This window comes from Pagrus major, chromosome 7, assembly GCF_040436345.1.
Source record: "Pagrus major chromosome 7, Pma_NU_1.0".
NCBI lineage: Eukaryota > Metazoa > Chordata > Actinopteri > Spariformes > Sparidae > Pagrus > Pagrus major.
Window position 1 is genome coordinate 31,298,886 of NC_133221.1, and position 18,173 is coordinate 31,317,058.

At 40.9% G+C, this 18,173-nt stretch overlaps 2 protein-coding genes and 3 non-coding genes across 5 annotated transcripts; all 5 read right to left on the reverse strand.

Moving 5' to 3' along the window:
• Window positions 1–1,265: 1,265 nt before the first annotated feature.
• Window positions 1,266–6,513, reverse strand: LOC141000380 (leucine-rich repeat-containing protein 38-like). The gene is made up of 2 exons (XM_073471097.1): window positions 5,886–6,513; window positions 1,266–1,513 (listed from the first exon to the last, which is right to left on the reverse strand). Exons 1-2 carry the CDS (start codon window positions 6,511–6,513, stop codon window positions 1,266–1,268), a joined length of 876 nt encoding a protein of 291 aa, XP_073327198.1.
• Window positions 6,514–12,570: 6,057 nt separating this feature from the next.
• rpl10 (ribosomal protein L10) lies at window positions 12,571–17,981 on the reverse strand. Its single transcript, XM_073470038.1, has 6 exons — window positions 17,913–17,981; window positions 16,304–16,362; window positions 15,155–15,262; window positions 14,241–14,379; window positions 13,943–14,105; window positions 12,571–12,790 (listed from the first exon to the last, which is right to left on the reverse strand). The coding sequence occupies exons 1-6, from the start codon at window positions 17,933–17,935 to the stop codon at window positions 12,635–12,637; spliced, it is 648 nt and encodes a 215-aa protein (XP_073326139.1). The 5' UTR covers window positions 17,936–17,981; the 3' UTR covers window positions 12,571–12,634.
• Window positions 12,902–13,034, reverse strand: LOC141000471 (small nucleolar RNA SNORA70). Its single transcript, XR_012179545.1, has one exon. It is a non-coding gene; the product is annotated as a small nucleolar RNA SNORA70 (small nucleolar RNA).
• On the reverse strand, window positions 15,500–15,632 carry LOC141000470 (small nucleolar RNA SNORA70). The gene has a single exon (XR_012179544.1). It is a non-coding gene; the product is annotated as a small nucleolar RNA SNORA70 (small nucleolar RNA).
• LOC141000469 (small nucleolar RNA SNORA70) lies at window positions 17,088–17,220 on the reverse strand. The gene has a single exon (XR_012179543.1). It is a non-coding gene; the product is annotated as a small nucleolar RNA SNORA70 (small nucleolar RNA).
• Window positions 17,982–18,173: the final 192 nt, after the last annotated feature.

Sequence of the window (18,173 nt, forward strand, 5' to 3'; positions counted from 1 at the left end):
AGCTCATGTTGATGTAAAACACACTTGACTGTGGACACTGACACCTGTCTTCCAGCAGCTTCTAATTCATTGCAGACTTCCTTTTTGAGGGTTTTTGGTTGACTCTTGACCATCCTGACCAATTTTCTCTCAGCAGCAGGTGATAGTTTGTGTTTTCTTCCTGATCGTGGTACAGCTTAACTGTTTGTACAGTTGATCTTGGGACCTGTAACTGCTTTGAAATGGCTCCAAGGGACTTTAATGACTTGTTCAAATCAATAATGTGCTCTTTCAGATCAATGCTGAGCTCTTTCCCATTGTGGCTGAGTCTAATGGGTGTATCAAACAAGCCCTGTTAAAATGGGTCCAGAAAAGTCACCAGCTGTTATCAATCAGAATCACTCAGAAGAAGTTAAGATGCTACAAAGAACATTTCATTCACATGACTTTCTATAATCACCTACATCGATCGTTCAAGTTACTGTATGTATATTTTTTGATCCAGCAGATTTGGTCACATTGTCAGAAGACCTATAATAAATTCATTACTGAACCAAACTTCATGAATGTTTTTGTGACAAAGTAGTTTGTGTTCCACTCATTCATCACAGAAACATGAGAGCTGTAGAAATCATTGGGACTGGAAGTGTATGTAAAATTTTGACCGCAATTAATCGGTTTGAACATTAAATATCTTACACTGTCTTCAATTGAATGTAGGTCAGAAAGGATTTGCAATAATTGCATTCTGTTTTTATGTACTTTACACAGCGTCCTAACCTTTTTGGAATCAGGTTAGTATTTATACCAATTGTTTGAGACACATTTTATATTACCCTTGCTGATCTTTGATTCCCTATAGTCCCAGTGCTTTGTCACGTTTGTCCCATTATCTCCACCAACAGTACATTTACCGATCTCAGTCTTAATGAGGACAATGCTATGGCTCCCCTGTTTCAAATGAAAAGCTTCACTGATCTCTACAGTCAGTGCTGAACACAGAAGCAGAAATGGCTACATTCAGTAAAAACAATACCTGTTTATAGTGATTCAAGCCTATCTGATATTTCCCAAACCAGTCTGTGACTCATGATAGCTTGATTGTGCTCTTGGATATGACATAGTAAGAGCTTTCAGAGTGTGGCTCTTTGACTCTCCCACCACTGATCTCTCCTTGCGGCCATGTGTTGTCGAGCTCTCTCTGGGATACCAAGAGGATATCGGAGCAAGAATTTTCATGAAACACTTGCATTATATGTAATTCATTTCTCCTTTCCTCCCTCTCATCAGTCGATCCCTTCCTCTTCGTCTCCTTTGCCGCCTTTGCTGAGGCGCTGGAAGCAGTGGACTGTGGAAGCCAAGAAGAAGCTGGCCATGATGGCCACCACTGAGACAGAGATGCCGGAGAAGATAACAATGAGGTAGTCAGTTAAGGAGAGGGTACCACGGCATTCCCGGAAACTGTCTTCAGAGAGTAAACTGAGGGGGACACGACGCCCATCCAGAGGCAGGGAGCACTCTATTCCCTCCATACCTGCGAAGAGAGAAAACAACAAGAGAGCCAGCTGACAGACAACCAAGACAATGAAGCACCCAATATGAATGGAGGTTATCGCTGCAACTGCAAGGTCTATATGAATGATCTTGGTATTATAATAAAGGTATCACATTAGAGATATCTGCAGAGGTATAAGCATCAGCATAGATGTTACTTGGTCTGAGAAAATCATGATAGAACACAGCATAAATGAAAGATTTCATTACACAACAAAAATGTTACACGCACATATCCACATCCAGTCATTTTATTTTGATATTGTTATTTTCCATAAAAAAATGTTTTTAAAAACCCCGGACCAAACTAATTTCTTAACCCTGGCTACGGGCCTGCGTGTTGGTGGTTGTTTTTTTCTGGGTTACAAGTGCAATAGAACGCACCAACAGACAGACAGCTGCCTGAGACAACAGTCATGTTTGATGGGCTCGTCATGTCAGAACAAGTCATTGGCTGCATCCAAATGTCTGGACTTTACCACACTTGCAGACGTGCAGACCTGCAGACTTTGTGGGCATGTTCAAGGGAAGACTAGTCTTGAGGACTGTCCAAACTAAAGGTCCAGAGGGTGGAAATTTGGATTTAGCCTTACACTAATGTAAACATCTTTCAGAAATGCCATTTAATATTGTTTCATGGTATTCATTTTGTTTACTGTTTGCACTATAATACTAGCTACATGTTTGATGTTAGAAAAGCTAACATCATTTTGCAAAAGTTTGCCAGAGGCCTCACATTACTTTAGTTTGCTAAAGCTAGCAGGCTAACCCCTAACGTTAGCCAGTCTCTACTGTACCAGCTCTGTGATTCACACAGCTGCATAAACACTAGCATTAAATCCTGACCATAAAACAGACAGTCCGCCTATATACCTAGCAGCAACAGTCTGGAATCAATTTATCTTATATGTTGTTAAGAAACAAATATTGTTATAGTGTCACAAAAAGGATACACATTTCTTTTCTCTTTTTTTCATTAAAAACAATCAAACTGTCCAGAGAAAACAGCTGGGTGGTGGTCACAGAGATGGGAATGCAAGCTCTCCATTGTGGCAATTCAAAATGAATCAAGAAAAAAAATAAAGCATTGGATATTATAGAGCTAAACAGCTTTTCCAAGTCAATCGCATGAGGACACTCGCAATTATCTTGATTCGAAATGATCATGATACTGAAATAATCATGATAATGGAAATTCATTACAATCAACTTAACCTAAGCATTTTTATTTCAATCTGCGATAGAATCTATCATTGTCCCATCCCTAAACACTTTGAAAACATTGTGTCTATTGTGTAGAGAGAGGCACTTCCATTTTATCCTGATTCCTCTGTAGCACTGCTGTACCCAAGAGTCACTAGACATCATTGTCAAGTGTGTGTTTATGCCTGTGTGTCTGGTTGTGCATGTGTCTGTGTGTTTGTGTGTGTGAGTCACTGTAAGACCAGAAGGGTTTTCCACATGAAAAGGGACTTAGTGACCTCATCCCTTGGTGATATTCCAGTCACGTGGCACTACAACAGGCAGCCAGACTCATGCTCACACAGACATGCAGGAGACAGACAGAGAGACAAACATCCCTTCACACACACACACACACACACACACACACACACACACACACACACACTGCGTATATAGAGAGGGACACAAGTAGGACAACATAGAGAGAAATAAAATACAAATATGCAGATGTTAGTACATTAGCATTAGCAATGAAATATAATCATAACGGTACGTGAACAAAGAACACGTATATTCATTCATATGTGCACTGCACAGCACATGGACATTAAAACACACGCATACATAAATGCACTAAAGTGTGTGTTCACAAACATGTAGAAATGTAAAAATGTACACATGCAGGAATACATGTATAATCGAATGTGCAAATTTATGTATTCCTGTCCACACAACAGTGCATATGTATATTATGCAGATACAAACAAGCACATGTGAAACAGAACAAAGATATTGCATGTGTGCATACACAGCGTTGAGAGGAACACAAAATGGCAACACAGAAGGGGACATACAACTTGACACATCTGTATACACACACAGTTGAACAGACACAAACACATATCATTCTGAATGTAGCCAGGACCACAGATGTAAAATGGCTGCAGGAAAATGTCCTCTGAAAGTGACTCTGCAGAGCATCCCAGAAACTTCCAAGTCTGCTCACTCTCCTAAAGCCATTTATCTGATTCAGTGTGTGTGTGTGTGTGTGTGTGTGTGTGCGTGTGTGTGTGTGTGTGTGTGTGTGTGTGTGTGTGTGTGTGTGTGTGTGTGTGTGTGTGTGTGTGTGTGTGTGTGTGTGTGTGTGAGGAAGGAGTCTAGACATAGGTAGCTGGTTTCACTGTTTTGGTGTCACAGTATTAGAAGTGGTGTAGTAAACAGTCAAGGCTTTGGGTTGCCTTGCCACTCTGTCATTCATTCTTTTTTAAAACTCAAAACCATGATGGCCCAGTTAAAAATAAGCAGAGCTTGTCTTTTTCACAGTGTCACTGTATTGAAGTGAGTCAATAGTGACCTAAAAGTAAACAGAAGCCAATTTCTGTTTGCATTTTTGGATTGTTGACTCTGGATATTTGTGCTATCAGCTACTCATCACCCAACGGTGACAGCAGCATACGCAAACGAAGAGGCCAGTTACTCCCCAACTTTGCTCCATTTTCTTATTTAGATGCCAGATGAGCTCAATACATTTTATGCTCGCTTTGATCTCCTCAATCAAAGCTGTATGGTCCTGAAAACATCCTGCTGAGCGTGAATATAAATAAAGTTGTTATATATACCTAGCCTTCTACTTGCATGGTAAGCACTTACACTAAGCATGTGCAGTCAGCTAGTTGATCTTATCACTGACATTTGGAACATATCCCTGTCACAGAGAGTTCCCGCAATAGACGAGTAATTATTTATTCATCTATTTACATAAGTTTTGTTTTGTGGGGAGCATAGAGGGACTACAACTTGCATTTTGTTGTACAAACCCTGTGTGGAAGAAAGATATTTAAATTAATCTTGCATTTTGTAAGTTAACCCTGTACTTTGTTGTTGATATAGCTGTGTTGATAGTGTGCGATGTTAAAAGGCTTTATTTTACTGTATGCCAGTGTCAAGATAATTTATGTATATAAAAAAATGATATTACATCAATGTTACCAGTGGTTCAAGTAACTAAGCACATTCACTTAACTATTGTAGGCCCACTTATGTGCAGTGTTTACATTTTATGTTATTCAGTCTCAAGTGACGTCACAGGTTAAGATTTAAAGAACTAAAATTAGCACCTCAAATATGATGCATGGTTCAATCATCAACAGTATATAATGTAAAATCTTTAAAAAGTCTTACTCAAAATCTGTTTCATTTGTGCAGCTGAACTTGCTTTGGTCTGAGTTTCTGTGAACAAAAGACTAAAACTGGTCGCGACATCAACTGGTAAATGGTCAAAGTTAAATTCAGGAGTCAGTAGAAAGATCAATGAGAAATCATGCCAGAGACCGTCTTTGAACAAAAACAGAAGCTTTCATCTCCCCATATGCATATGACCAGCTCATGTTCATACTAATGTTATGTCACTACAACTGAGCAAACTCTGCTGATAAGGGTTGTTGAGACACTGTTAGAAGTTCCAGTAAAAGCTAAGAGGTTTCAGTAATTCTATTGTTTTCCAGCTAGTTGCGTTCCAAAATACTGTAACATTGTGCCTGTATGGTTTCAGCCACATGGCTCTGCACACATACTTGTTTGTCAGTGGGATATCCCTCTATTTCCACTCACCTTTCCTATTCAACAGAAGTCGCACCTCAGAGGTTAATTGTAAGGGTTACTTCATTCAAACAGATGAGGATTTGCAGAAGAGCACACTTACAGTGCTGTATCATTATTTGAAGAGCTCTATAGAGTTTCTATAGTTTTTTCTTTGGTTTGGTAATTATTCTTATATAAATAAATACAAAATGTCTTTATGAATGTAAATCTATACAGTCTACATATGCCTGAAAACACTACTACTGAGGTCAATCCGGTTCACTCATCAAGTTGCATTGTTCTCAGTATAAATTTCAGTCTTTAGTGTTGTTCAGTGTACAGCAATGTGTACAGCAATGGCTTTGTCTTGTCTATTGTGTCTGGCTCCACAACTCTGCCTATCTCGATTCTGACGATACCAAAAATTGTCAGCTTGTCAACAATACAAAGATAAAGACCTGCTCTCAGTCATATCACTGTATTGATGTGTTTTTGTTAATTCATTGGATTTCTTTTGTTCTACTTGCTTTTGCTGAATCGAATGTTAAAAGTCCAATTTTCAAGAAAAAATATTGTTGCCCTCTTACCCTTTGGGAGCTTGTGGCGGTTCTCCATCAGCCATACAAACAGTTTGGCAAAGTCACAGTTGCAGAACCAGGGGTTCCCCTCCAGACGCAGCATTCGCAGAGAAGGCAGGGATTCCAGGATGCTGACATCCAGTTCTGTGAGACCATTTCTCTCCAGCTCCAGCTCTCTCAAAGAAGTCAACCCTGTGAAAGCATCTCTACCTACCATGTTGAGGTAGGGGTTGTTCCCCAGTCGCAGTTTGATCAAACTCCTGGACTCCCCAAATGTCCCAGAGGTGATTTCTGTCAGGTTGTTGCTCCCCAGGTCCAAGAAGACTAATCTTGAGGAGGTAGTCAGGGTCCCTGGGTCAAGCTGAGAGAGGGAGTTATTCCTCAGGTCTAGGTAAACCAGGTCACTGTAGAGGACTAGGAAGTCAGCAGGAATCCAGGGAATCCAATTGTTGGAGAGCAGGAGACGGCGAACGTCCAGAGGGATGGAGTCTGGGACTCTGGTTAGACCTTGACCAGTGCAATCCACAGTGTGGTGGTCTGGACACAAACAGCTGGATGGACAGTTGTGGCCTCGCGTAAGCAAGGTGGAGGAGATCAAGGCAAGGAGAGGCTGCAGCCAGTTAATGCATGGTAACATTGTCGAGGGGGCGGCAGCATTAATCAAGATACAGGGGGTTGAGGGGGTCTTGATAGTGGGTGAGAGGGGAGCTCAGGGAGATGGATGTATAAAAAGGTTACGATCACAGTAAGGGAAGGGGAAGGAAAGGTCAGACAACGTAGGCTCAGTGTGGCACTTGCATCCTTTTGTGCTCCCTACACAGCAAAGCGAGAACAACCCAAAAAGCCATCAAGTAGCGAGCGTTGTATTCCCGGAGATCATGTAACAAGCAGCCCGGATCAAATAGCAGCCGGCTGGCTTTGAGGGGAGAGAGGGAAGGAGCAAAAGAGAGAGCGTGCGAGAGAGATGAGGGTGTGGGAGGGGGGATGTGAAAGGGGAGAGGATTAACACGGAGGTAAATAGAGGCTAACAAACCAGAGACGAGGGGGTGGGGCTTGTGTGTAAGCCACGAGACGTGATTGTGTGTATGTGTGCTTATCTCTGTGGAATAGCAGGGACAGTCCTCCCTGCCTCATTACAGTCCGCACTGGATGAAATCCTGTCTGTGTAGTTTGATGTAAGGCTTCCGTCTTGACACAGAGAGACCTGAAGTGAAGATGAGGATGCCATCACCATCTCTGACTCATAGTGACGCATGTATTTCACATGTGACGCTGTGAAATACAACAGTCTCCCACGTGGTCTTTTGGAGGCGCCGCTGTTTCCTCTCTTCCTGCCTACCTCCTCTTTCAGCCCCCCTTTTCTTTTTCTCACGTCTCCTTCACTCACTGGATGGGGATGGGGATGGAATAGGGCTGGTTTCTCAGCCTCTCACCATGACAACAGTGTGCACACATACTGTGGAAGTGTCACTGTGGAGGTAAAGCTGTCACTTGACAGCATTTAGACATATCATTCATAGGCAAAACACAAAGAGCTGATCATAAAGTTGTGATGCAGTGCAGTGCAGTGACACCTTCATGAAGCTTAGTGTGTAATGTGAATGTCAAAATGTCCACTTTGGTGACTTGAGGACAATTTTTGAGCTTGTAGATTTCAAACAACACAGACTATTGAGTGAACGCTGGATTTTTGAGGCAGGTACAATGTCCATGTTTGTGAATAAAATGTGAACAAGATATTATAAATTACACATACACATACACATACACATACGTATACATATTTTAACACAAACACAAACAGGCCTATTATAATTTGGTCACAATCATACTAAACCAGCTCCAAAATTATAATCATATAAGTCACATTTTTGAAATCTCCCACAAGAGGTTATGTTTTCACCAATGTGTGTTTGTTGGTTGGTTGGTTTGTCAGCAGGACTACACAAAAACTACTGAACGGATTTCTAAAAAACTTGGATGGAGGATGGGTCTTGTCCCAGAATAGATCCCATTAACTTTTGGTGTGGATCCGGCTAGAGCAATGGATCCAGGATTTTTTTCTTGCTTGAATATTGAGAGATAGGGCGCTTTTCAACATTTTCATTAATTTCTCACAGAATCATACATTGTTCTTGCAACCTAATAGCCAGAATACATTTTGGCAAGGTATGTTTTTGCAAGTTGCAGTTGAAAATTCATGTTTTTAAGTTCAATTTTCAACACTGTACTTATGCTCTGGTTAGGTTTAGGCAAAAAAACACTTGGTTAGGGTTAGGAACACATCATGTTCTGGCTTAAAATACCTGTTATAGTCGCCACAAACATGGCTGCAAATGTTTGACTTCCCGTCCAAAATATCTGTTTTTGTCAACACAAACATGGCTGGAAATTGTCCCACGGTCTCCTGAAAAATATCCAGCGGTTTCACATTTGCATATTAAGTATTTTTTTAAGTTGAGACACAGTCTCAAACTGCGGTCACTAGTGGGGCAGTCTAGTCACCTGCAACTCCACCACCATCACCGTCTGAAATGAAAGTCAGGTCATAGATATGTAATGTGAACATGATATGACACATTTTGTGGAAATCTGGCGTAGTTAGGTGGCTGGTATCTTTGAGAGAGTAAAATTTTGATGTAGATCCTAATAAAAATCAGGATTTAGAAGAATTAAATGTGTTTTATTTGGATATTGGATTAGGCTTAAAGGGGACTGTTGGGCCTTAGCGGAAGGTATGCGCTCTTCAAGGTGCCATTTCATTTGTTGTTGTCATGGTTTGGCGATTAGTTAGTTATTTCTGTGTTACCGCCACCCACAAGACCTCCAGAGGCCAGTCCAGAGTCAACATCAGCAGCATCACAAGTCTGGACAGGATGAAGCCTATCAGTGGCACCACCATGGGGTTTTCATCCACCCCCTGCCCCCCAGACAGGCTAGAAACAAGCCTGGGAGGATGGGCATCAGTTGGCTCAGGATTTTCTAGGTCATGTAGAAGCTGGATATGATGCTCTGTCAGCTATCCATCAGTGTGGAGTTTGGAGCAGAACCTGTGGTCGCGTTGATGCATCGTTCCTTCACTACCATCGGTAGCGCTGTCAAGCAGAGAGAACTCCCGAGCTGGACAGCAGCAGCCACAGGCTGAATGCATCCAGTGCAGTTTGCTGTCGTATATAGTAATGACTGAATGAGACATGTACAGTATGCATTGCTTTCTTTCTGCTTCTGTAATCTACTGCACACTTAATAGACCACACCTTGTCTGTCCTGTGAGGAACCACACCAAGTCATCTGAATAAGGCTACTAATCACTAAGGACTCATTGTTGTTCACATATAAAATTAAACTTAAACTGGCAATAGACAACTTTTTTGCTTTAACTTTTGCACACTGTAATGGCTGTAGAAGATGGCACCATCTGCGTATAGACTGGTTATCTATAAATCTCACTATAATATTCAGCCTGCCCTCCATGTTCATTTTCCTGCAAAAATGAAGGGTGAACTATGACAACTGCCACTGACAACCAAAACAGGAAGAGGCATGGTTTTCCTCCTGTCACTACCCCAGGTAATGGTGGTACAACTGAAATAACTGGCCTTTATTGGGATAGGGGAGCTAGTTTACTAGTTTTATACTTCTAGCCCTCTCATTAGTTTATTAAAGTACACTTAAAGTGTTATGCACAGGGAGAGACAGGGAGCACTGAGAACAGAGGGAAGCACAGCCATGGCTTTAACAGAAAGTATTCTCTTAGTAAACTACTAGTTTAATACAGTAATTTCATATTGCAAATAAGTTTTCTTTAAGTGAACTTAACATCATATTGATAGTCTACTAGTTATATAGTATTTTTGTACCTTAAGGTATACTACTAGGTAACTATTAGGGTTATTTTTTTACACTTGAAATGCACATTTAACTGTAGTTTATATATACAGTGTCAGTCGACCACACGTAGAAAAAGTCACATGACAAAGTGGAATAAAAACTTACTTGTTTTCTTTACAAAATTACAAATACAAATATTGTATTACATACCAAAATATAAGAATATAACAATGACAACTCAAATGGACATCAAAGCTCAAAACAATAACCAACACACACACAACACACACACACACACACACACACACACACACTGTATGAATCCAGTCTTTAGGATTAGAACTTCTTGTTTAAGGGACAGGTTTAAGGGACAGGTCAAACATAAATTCCCACAAACCTGACAGGCTTGTTCTGCATATACTGCAACATTTATAAAGGTTCCTGTCTAACTGCTGACAAAGGCAGCAATCAGCACCTGTGCTGAGTGACAGCAACTGTGCTTTGTACTAGGTGAACACATTACAAGGTAGGTTACAAACAAGTAGTCATCAAGTCAGAAATATGATTGTTGTTAAAAGGCCTGAACAGGTTGGAGGTTAGCAAATGTGTTTCTGTGGAAGGACGAAGCGTCCCTTGATGTTGTAAGGGTTGGGGTTATACTTGATAAATGGATTGTACATTGTGCTGCTCCATTAGGTCAGAAGGCAAGTTAACCCATTCATGTTGCCAGTATTGGTGCAGTGGTTGCACTGTTGACTCAAAGCAAGTAAGTCCTTGGTTTCTGTGTGGAGTTTGCATGTGGAACATGTGAGGTACTCAAGCTTCATCCCACAGTCCAATATTGCTGCTCCAGCCTGAAGCATCTTTACTGCCGAAACTTAACACACAAAAACTGTGAAATGTGAAATTGTACCTGGTGATATATGAATATTGAAACTAAAGCTCATTTCTAAAATAAATAAATATTGAGCAGACTTTGATTGAAGATTAATTTAAATTAGATTAAGAGTTGGTTTATATCCCTTACAATTGAAAGGTGTTTATGGACTAGTTGCAGCTTATTGCTATAAAAACAACACTGCTTGTTTAAATGTTAATTTAAGATCTACATTATCATAAATGTGAAATTAAGGCATGATTAGACATCTGGTTCAATTCACCGTTTCTCCTCTCTACAAACTGTTCATACACTTGGGTCAGTTTTCTTAAACGTGCGCACATTTCCTCATCAAGTTTTCTTTTTTAAATAAATCCCAGTGCTTCTAAACTGCATGGACACATTTCAAGCCCTTTCATGTGCTTGCGCATCATTTGTAGATGAAGTCCCTGTCTACATCAGTCACATCAGCTGAGTCTGGGAGCATCAAACTAAAGAATGTAAAGATTTGTGCAATCTTTCTTTTATGTATTTACTACAAGTCCATTGTATGTCATTTACTTAAACATCTCAGTATTTCTTATCACTTGAAAAACGAAAAAGTCTGAGGAGATAATATACTGCTCAAAAAAATAAGGGAACACTTAATGGTCACAGTATAACACCAAGTCAGTTAAACCTCAGGGATATCAATCTGTCCATTTAGTGATTGTGAATCAGTTTCACCTGCTTTGGTGCAAATGAAAGTGACAACAGTAGGTCAGTGATGGTCTGGGGAGAGATATCCTCGGAGGGTCGCGCAGACCGCCATGTCAAAGCCAGTGGTACTTTGACTGCTGTTAGGTACCAGGATGAAATCCTCAGAGTGATTGTAAGACTTCACACTGGTGCAGTGGGCCCTGGGTTCCTCTTGGTGCAGGACAACGCCGACCTCATGTGGCCACAGTGTGTAGACAGTTCCTGGATGACAAAGGCTCTGATGCCATTAACTGGCCCTCTCATTCCCTGACCCAAATCCAATTATGCACCTATGGGATGTCATTTATCAGTGCATCCAACGCCACCAAGTACAACCACAGACCCTCCAGGAGCTCACTGATGCCCTGATCCAGGTCTGGCAGGACACCATGTGACCCATCAGGAGCATGCTCAGACGTTGTCTTAGTGCATACAGGCACACAGGGGCCATACACACTATTGAGTCACATGAGTTGCGTTGATAAAATTCTAACAAGTTGGATCAGCCTGTGAGTTCAAATGTTTATTCTGATTTTCAGTGTGATTTTGAATCCAGCCCTCAATGGGTCCATGATTTTGGTTTCCATTGATCGATGTTACGTCATTTTGTTCTCAAATTATACAATGTACATCAGTAAAGATTTTCAACTTGATTAATTTGTTCAAGATCTGATGTGTGATTAAAATGTCCCCTTATTTTTTTTGAGCAGTGTATACAAGATAAATGCCAAAATGGGTTTGAACTAAACATTGAGAAAGGGGGAAATACTGCCCGCTATTCAATTGAAGCAGGTGGCTGAAAATTACAAATGGCTCCTTTAAGAAAGTTTAGGCTAAATCCGACTGTAGAGCCCAGTTTGCAGTAGTTTCTCAGTTTGACTCTGCACTATACCCCAGCACAGCAGGGATTTTCAGTCCCATAACAGGGCTAGCCACTTGAGTAGTAGTAATAGTCAAAGAAGTGTCGGTAAAAATTCTTCCTCTGCAGTATTGTGGAGTGAAGGTTTCCATTATCCCAATCTGTTCTGACATATGAAATCAGTGTACACTACCGCCAAAATGATCAGCCCATAAGACTTTAAGACAAATTTGTGATATTTCAATTAAAAAAGGTCATTAAAATGTCCTTATTGGAATATAAAAAAGCTGACTTGCCTATATGTGTATACATTATCTGTATCAAAGATCAAGTTTAAATACAGTTGCCTAATGTAGACAACCCTATGAAATAAATCAGCCATCACAACATTCAGTTTTGTAATCAAACCCATTTTTATTGGTAGCCTGTGGTCACAGAAATGCTGTAGCCGCTCTACACAGCGTGCAGGGCCTTCCAACGGGCCAGAGGGCCTCTGCTGGGGATGTACTTCACCCCACAGCCATCTGAAATCAGACGCTTCTCAGCCATCATGTCATCAAAGTCGCAGGCGTTGAACTTGGTGAAGCCGTACTTCTTGGAAATGTGGATCTGAATGTGAGAACAAAGACACAAGTTCAACACAAGCTTATGAGTAAGTGTAACAATAAACACCTGCAATTCACTTAACAGCTTAAAAGCCTGATAAGGCCCCTTGACAAGTTCTGTCTCAGTGGTCCCTTAAAGCACTCAGCACCACCCAGCTGAGGACATACACAACCACAGAGTCAATGTCTGCAGCCTTTGCACACCAGAACCACACTTCAGTGAGACTAGTCGGCTTAATAAACTGCAGAGCTGTACCATGAAGGTAAAGTGATGCTTGTTATGGAACAATTCAAACAAATGCAAGTTCAGTCAATATCTACTCACTCACAGCACGGCAGCATTCTCCTTAACAACTGAAGGGTTTTAAGATGTAAACAAAACGGCTCCATACAGCTCGTCAGACATAATCCAACTCCCCAGAACCCCTGAGACCCCAAACTGATTTTTAAAAAGACGATATCTACACCCTCGATGACCCGGAGACTTGGATTACACTAGAGACGTTTTGTGAGGGGTTTTTAGGTTGTTTTTTCATTTCAAAACAAGCTCAACCTTGTGTTGAGGGTGTAAATATCGTCTTTTCAAATCAGTTTGTGATCTCGGGAGAATTTTTTGGAGAATGCTGCACAGCTGTTTTGCTGTGAAGCTCCAGAAATGTTGTGGACTATGAAACGTCACCTGACTTTGCATCAGCATGGAAGGAGGAGATAATGACTGACTTTTGCTTTTCGGGTGATCCCTTCCTTTAAGTTCGATTACTCGATTGTATATATTTATATTGTTATTATATTGATTGCCAAATACTTAGGTAGTTTTTTTTAAGTGTATGTATTTAAGAAAAGTCAATTGCCAGATTCCAGCTTCTTAAATGTGAATATTTCCTGGTTTCTTCCCTGCTGTAAGACAGCAAACCGATTATCTTTGGGTTGTGGACAAGACATTCGAGGATGTCATGTTGGACTTAAGGAAACTGACATTTTTCATCATTTTATAGACCCAACAACAAACTGAGTAGTCAAGAAAATGATTGATCTGTTAATAATTGCAGCCCTAGTTAAGTTTTCTCTAGCCTGTGATATTCCAATTGTTCCATACAACTGACTGATAAATATAACTCCATGGTTTGGAAGTAAGACAGGCGACATGCTTGTTTACCTTCTGGCGTCCAGGGAACTTGAACTTGGCTCTGCGCAGAGCCTCAACCACATGCTCCTTGTTCTGGGCCTTGGTACGGACAGACATGATCACCTGACCAATGTGCACACGGGCCACGGTGCCCTGGGGTTTACCAAAAGCACCACGCATTCCAGTCTGGAGCCTGACAATCACAAGATGGAGAACAGAGCCGCAAATATGTTTAACACTGTACGATGAATGCGTATGGTGGTATTCAAATCATCTGGATTTGGCTAAATAGCTCTTCATCCATTTGTAAAAATCTTTGAGATCTTACCTATCAGCTCCAGCACAGGATAACATTTTGTTGATACGGATGACATGGAAGGGATGCAGACGCATGCGGATGTGGAAACCATCCTTACCGCAGGTCTTCACCATGTACTTGTTAGCACAGATACGGGCAGCCTCCAGAGCTACACAGGGGGACATGGAGGGGGACAAAAGGACAAAAAATGACATTAGTACCTGAACTTGGCATGCACTGACAGCATTTCAGGGTCAGTGCCAGCATTAGTGAATCATTAGCTTTTTTATTTGTGCAACTCCTTAGTGCTCAGTTCTGTGCTTTTTTTGGGGGGGAGATTATTTCTTCATTGAGTTTTCATGTGTGTATACTCAGATGGATGCACTACAATTGAATTATCCACTGTAGCATGTTGTTGCTGTTAGCTTTCTGTACAGTTCTTCTCAAAAACATCCCTACCAATACATTTACATATCTGCATCTCCCAGTTTCAACACATTTAACTGCACAGACTTATGTGCACCAAGCACCCATAGTAATCTACACTTGTCCAAAGTGTCTGGACGACACTCAGCAAGTGTACTAAGTAACCCTTTTCACAGGCGTTCACGTGCACATGAACAGAAAGCCCCATACAAGTCTACATTTACAACATCTGCATATACAACACGCTATATATTCCAAACATCTGTTCCAAGTGTAGGGGTGCATGTTCCACTAAAGGCCTTGAAAGTGAAAATTAGATTTCAGTGCTTTTTTTAAACAAATTTGTCAATTTTCCTCCTAATTATTCAAGAAAAACAGTGGCTTGCCACAACAAGGGGTTTTCTTAATTTAGGACCATGAGTATCTTAGTTTCTCAGCTCCCAGGCAGAAAAAAAACCTAAATAACAGGTTTCAGGGGGCACATCTATGCATCTGGTCATGGCTCCTCCACTACTCACCCTCTGAAGAAAGCTGCTCGTACTCATCAGAAACCATGTGGCCACACAGAGGGAACTCATCGACCTTGGCCTTCTTCCTGCCCAAATCGAAGATCCTGATCTTGGGATCTACACACAATGGTATAGAAAAAGAAATTAACAGAACATTTACGCATTTTCTTTCAGACGGTAGCAAACACTGATTATAAAAAAGGTACAAATCTGAGTTAAAGCTCTAAAATCATGCAGTCAGACACAAGAGCATTTATCAGGTGGATTAACTACTACAATATGATGTAGTTGAATGACAGACTCTCATACCAGTGTGACTAACACCACACAAAGGGTGAGAAGGCTCACTCAATATTTTGTCTCAGTGGTCCCTTAAAGCACTCAGCACCTCCCAGCTGAGGACATACACAACCACAGAGTCAATGTCTGCAGCCTTTGCACACCAGAAACGCACTGGAGCACAACTGGTCGGCTTAATAAGCTGCAGGATCATCAATGGCAGACAATTACTTTAAAAGACAAAAAAAAAGCCTTTACACTGCCACTAACAACACCAGTGAACAGGTGCTGTATTTTCCATTCACGCTACCACAGACATTTATTGAATGACTGAATGAACATATGATCTTTATTACGTTTGCCAAGGAGGTTGTGTTTTTAAGTTTCACTCCTATCCTTTATGCTCTACATTGTGATAACCAGCACACTTCTAATACCGGATTGTACATTCCACACAGCTGAACAGATAGTGAAATGTAACAGACGTTAACATGCGTGTCTTGTTTACATTGTAAGCTAGGCTACGTCCTGAGGGCGGCTGAGTGTGAGCAAAGATAATGGAAATTATGCATTTATTATTATTTTTTTTTAATCATGATTACTGCGAATTTACTATGTTTTCAAAATAGCAAGTAGTCACACAGTGAGAAATCAAATACGTTGATGCATCAATAATGGTTTTATATTGAGTTCGTAAACCTGAGAGTCTGAAACCTGTTGACATTCTCACCCCTACTAAATGTAAAGTCCTTAACAGCAACTGCCATTTCAAATAGGCAAAAAACCTTTTAGTGACACTGCCTGTTGCACTGACTATTCAACCAGACTTCATACAATTTCAGGACATCACATATTGAATCTGGTATGGAAACTGCTTACCAGGCACACCCCTGCAGAAGCGGGACTTGGGGTAGGGCTTGTTCTTGCAGTAACGGTAGCTGTGAGAAACAAAGTGTTGGACAGAACCATTTAGTTAAACAAGTCATTTATTAGATCACATCAGCAAGACCCAAAAGACAGTGTGAATTATATTTCCAAAAAAACTCAATCACTTCCTAAAACAGCCAGTACTAGTTCTTAGAGCCTGTTACTCAAACAGGAGGAACGGTGCGTTGCACAAACTACATGGTGTGTGTTTATAATGATGAAGGGACATCTCAAAAAAGATGTCCCCTCATGTCGATTTAACATGATATCAGGCTGACAGGAGAAATTCAACACTGAAGTTAGCCTTTGAATGAGGAAAAATGTATAATATTGGAAGCCTTGTGCCGGCTTAATTATGGTTGTGGTAAATCCATTTTCAGACCGCTGAAGGTTCATGTCATCAGTCATGTAATCTCAGATCCTTTTAAAGATGCTTTCATAATTTAACATGAATGATACCATTACAGACTTATAGGCCCACCACTTCCACTTTGCAAAAATACACTAGTAAAACAGCCTACATAAACCCAACCTAGAGAGTTTGATAAAGAGGAATATACTAAGCAAAGCGTAGTAATTTGGAAACTTTAAAGTCACTAGCGTGAAGCCATACATCTTGGAAATGTGGATCTGAATGTGAGAAGACACAAGTTCAACACAAACTTATGAGTAAGTGTAACAATAAACACCTGCAATTCACTTAACAGCTTAAAAGCCTGATAAGGCCCTTGACAAGTTCTGTCTCAGTGGTCCCTTAAAGCACTCAGCACCACCCAGCTGAGGACATACACAACCAAAGAGTCACTATCTGCAGCCTTTGCACACCAGAACCACACTTCAGTGAGACTAGTCGGCTTAATAAACTGCAGAGCTGTACCATGAAGGTAAAGTGATGCTTGTTATGGAACAATTCAAACAAATACAAGTTCAGTGATATCAGGCTGACAGGAGAAATTCAACACTGAAGTTAGTCTTTGAATGAGGAAAAATGTATAATACTGGAAGCCTTGTGCCGGCTTAATTATGGTTGTGGAAAATCCATTTTCAGACCGCTGAAGGTTCATGTCATCAGTCGTGTAATGTCAGACCATTTTGAAGTCGCTTTCACAATTTAACGTGAATGATAACGTTACAGACGTATCGGCCCACCGCTTCCGCTTTGCAAAAATACGCTAGTAAAATAGCCTACATAAACCCAAACCGGAGAGTTCGATAAATAGGAATATACTGAGCAAAGTGTAGAAATTTGGAAACTATCAAAGTCGCTAGCTTTTGGATGTATATGCTAATGCTAGCTGTGTGCTAGCTGCCGTTAGCTGGAGGCACGTTCAACAAACCAGCGTCATTGAAACATCATGACAATCTTGATAAAGATCACATTTAACTGTAGAAACACACCATCTAACAGACACAGACAACAAAACTACTATAAAACAAAAGTGTGACAGAAGGCCTGCCGGCATGCCAGCACGGTGCACATGGTGCGGACCGGAGCAGCTGCCATTTTCTTCTGACTGGACTACATTTGCCCTGTTCTGAAACGATTTAACACAGGACTTACCAGCGCGCTGGCCGGCGACCCATGGTTGCAATCTGTAAATTAACAAATAAAAATGTGTTATTTCGTTGAATTGGTGCTTCGATATGTGACAAAGATCTTTAAATAAGCCTATTTTAAGGAGAGCCACAGAAACGCGCTCCCTCCACGCACTCACCTAATGGAGGAAAGGAAGATGAGGCGACTTCCGCCTCGTCATGAGGAGAAGGGTCGTCTGGGAAAAATATTAAAAAATTTTTAACGCGTTATTTCTTGTGTCAGCAT

Bases quoted from the DNA above. Each gene is read 5' to 3' on its own strand.
- LOC141000380 (XM_073471097.1), bottom strand. From the start codon at position 6,513: ATGTTACCATGCATTAACTGGCTGCAGCCTCTCCTTGCCTTGATCTCC. The intron at 1,514-5,885 runs GTAAGAGGGCAA...CTCTCTTCGCAG, and splicing joins CCGCCACAAGCTCCCAAAGG to GTATGGAGGGAATAGAGTGC.
- rpl10 (XM_073470038.1), bottom strand. From the start codon at position 17,935: ATGGGTCGCCGGCCAGCGCGCTG. The intron at 16,363-17,912 runs GTAAGTCCTGTG...TGTTTCTCACAG, and splicing joins GGTCGCCGGCCAGCGCGCTG to CTACCGTTACTGCAAGAACA. The intron at 15,263-16,303 runs GTAAGCAGTTTC...CATTGTGTGTAG, and splicing joins CTTCTGCAGGGGTGTGCCTG to ATCCCAAGATCAGGATCTTC.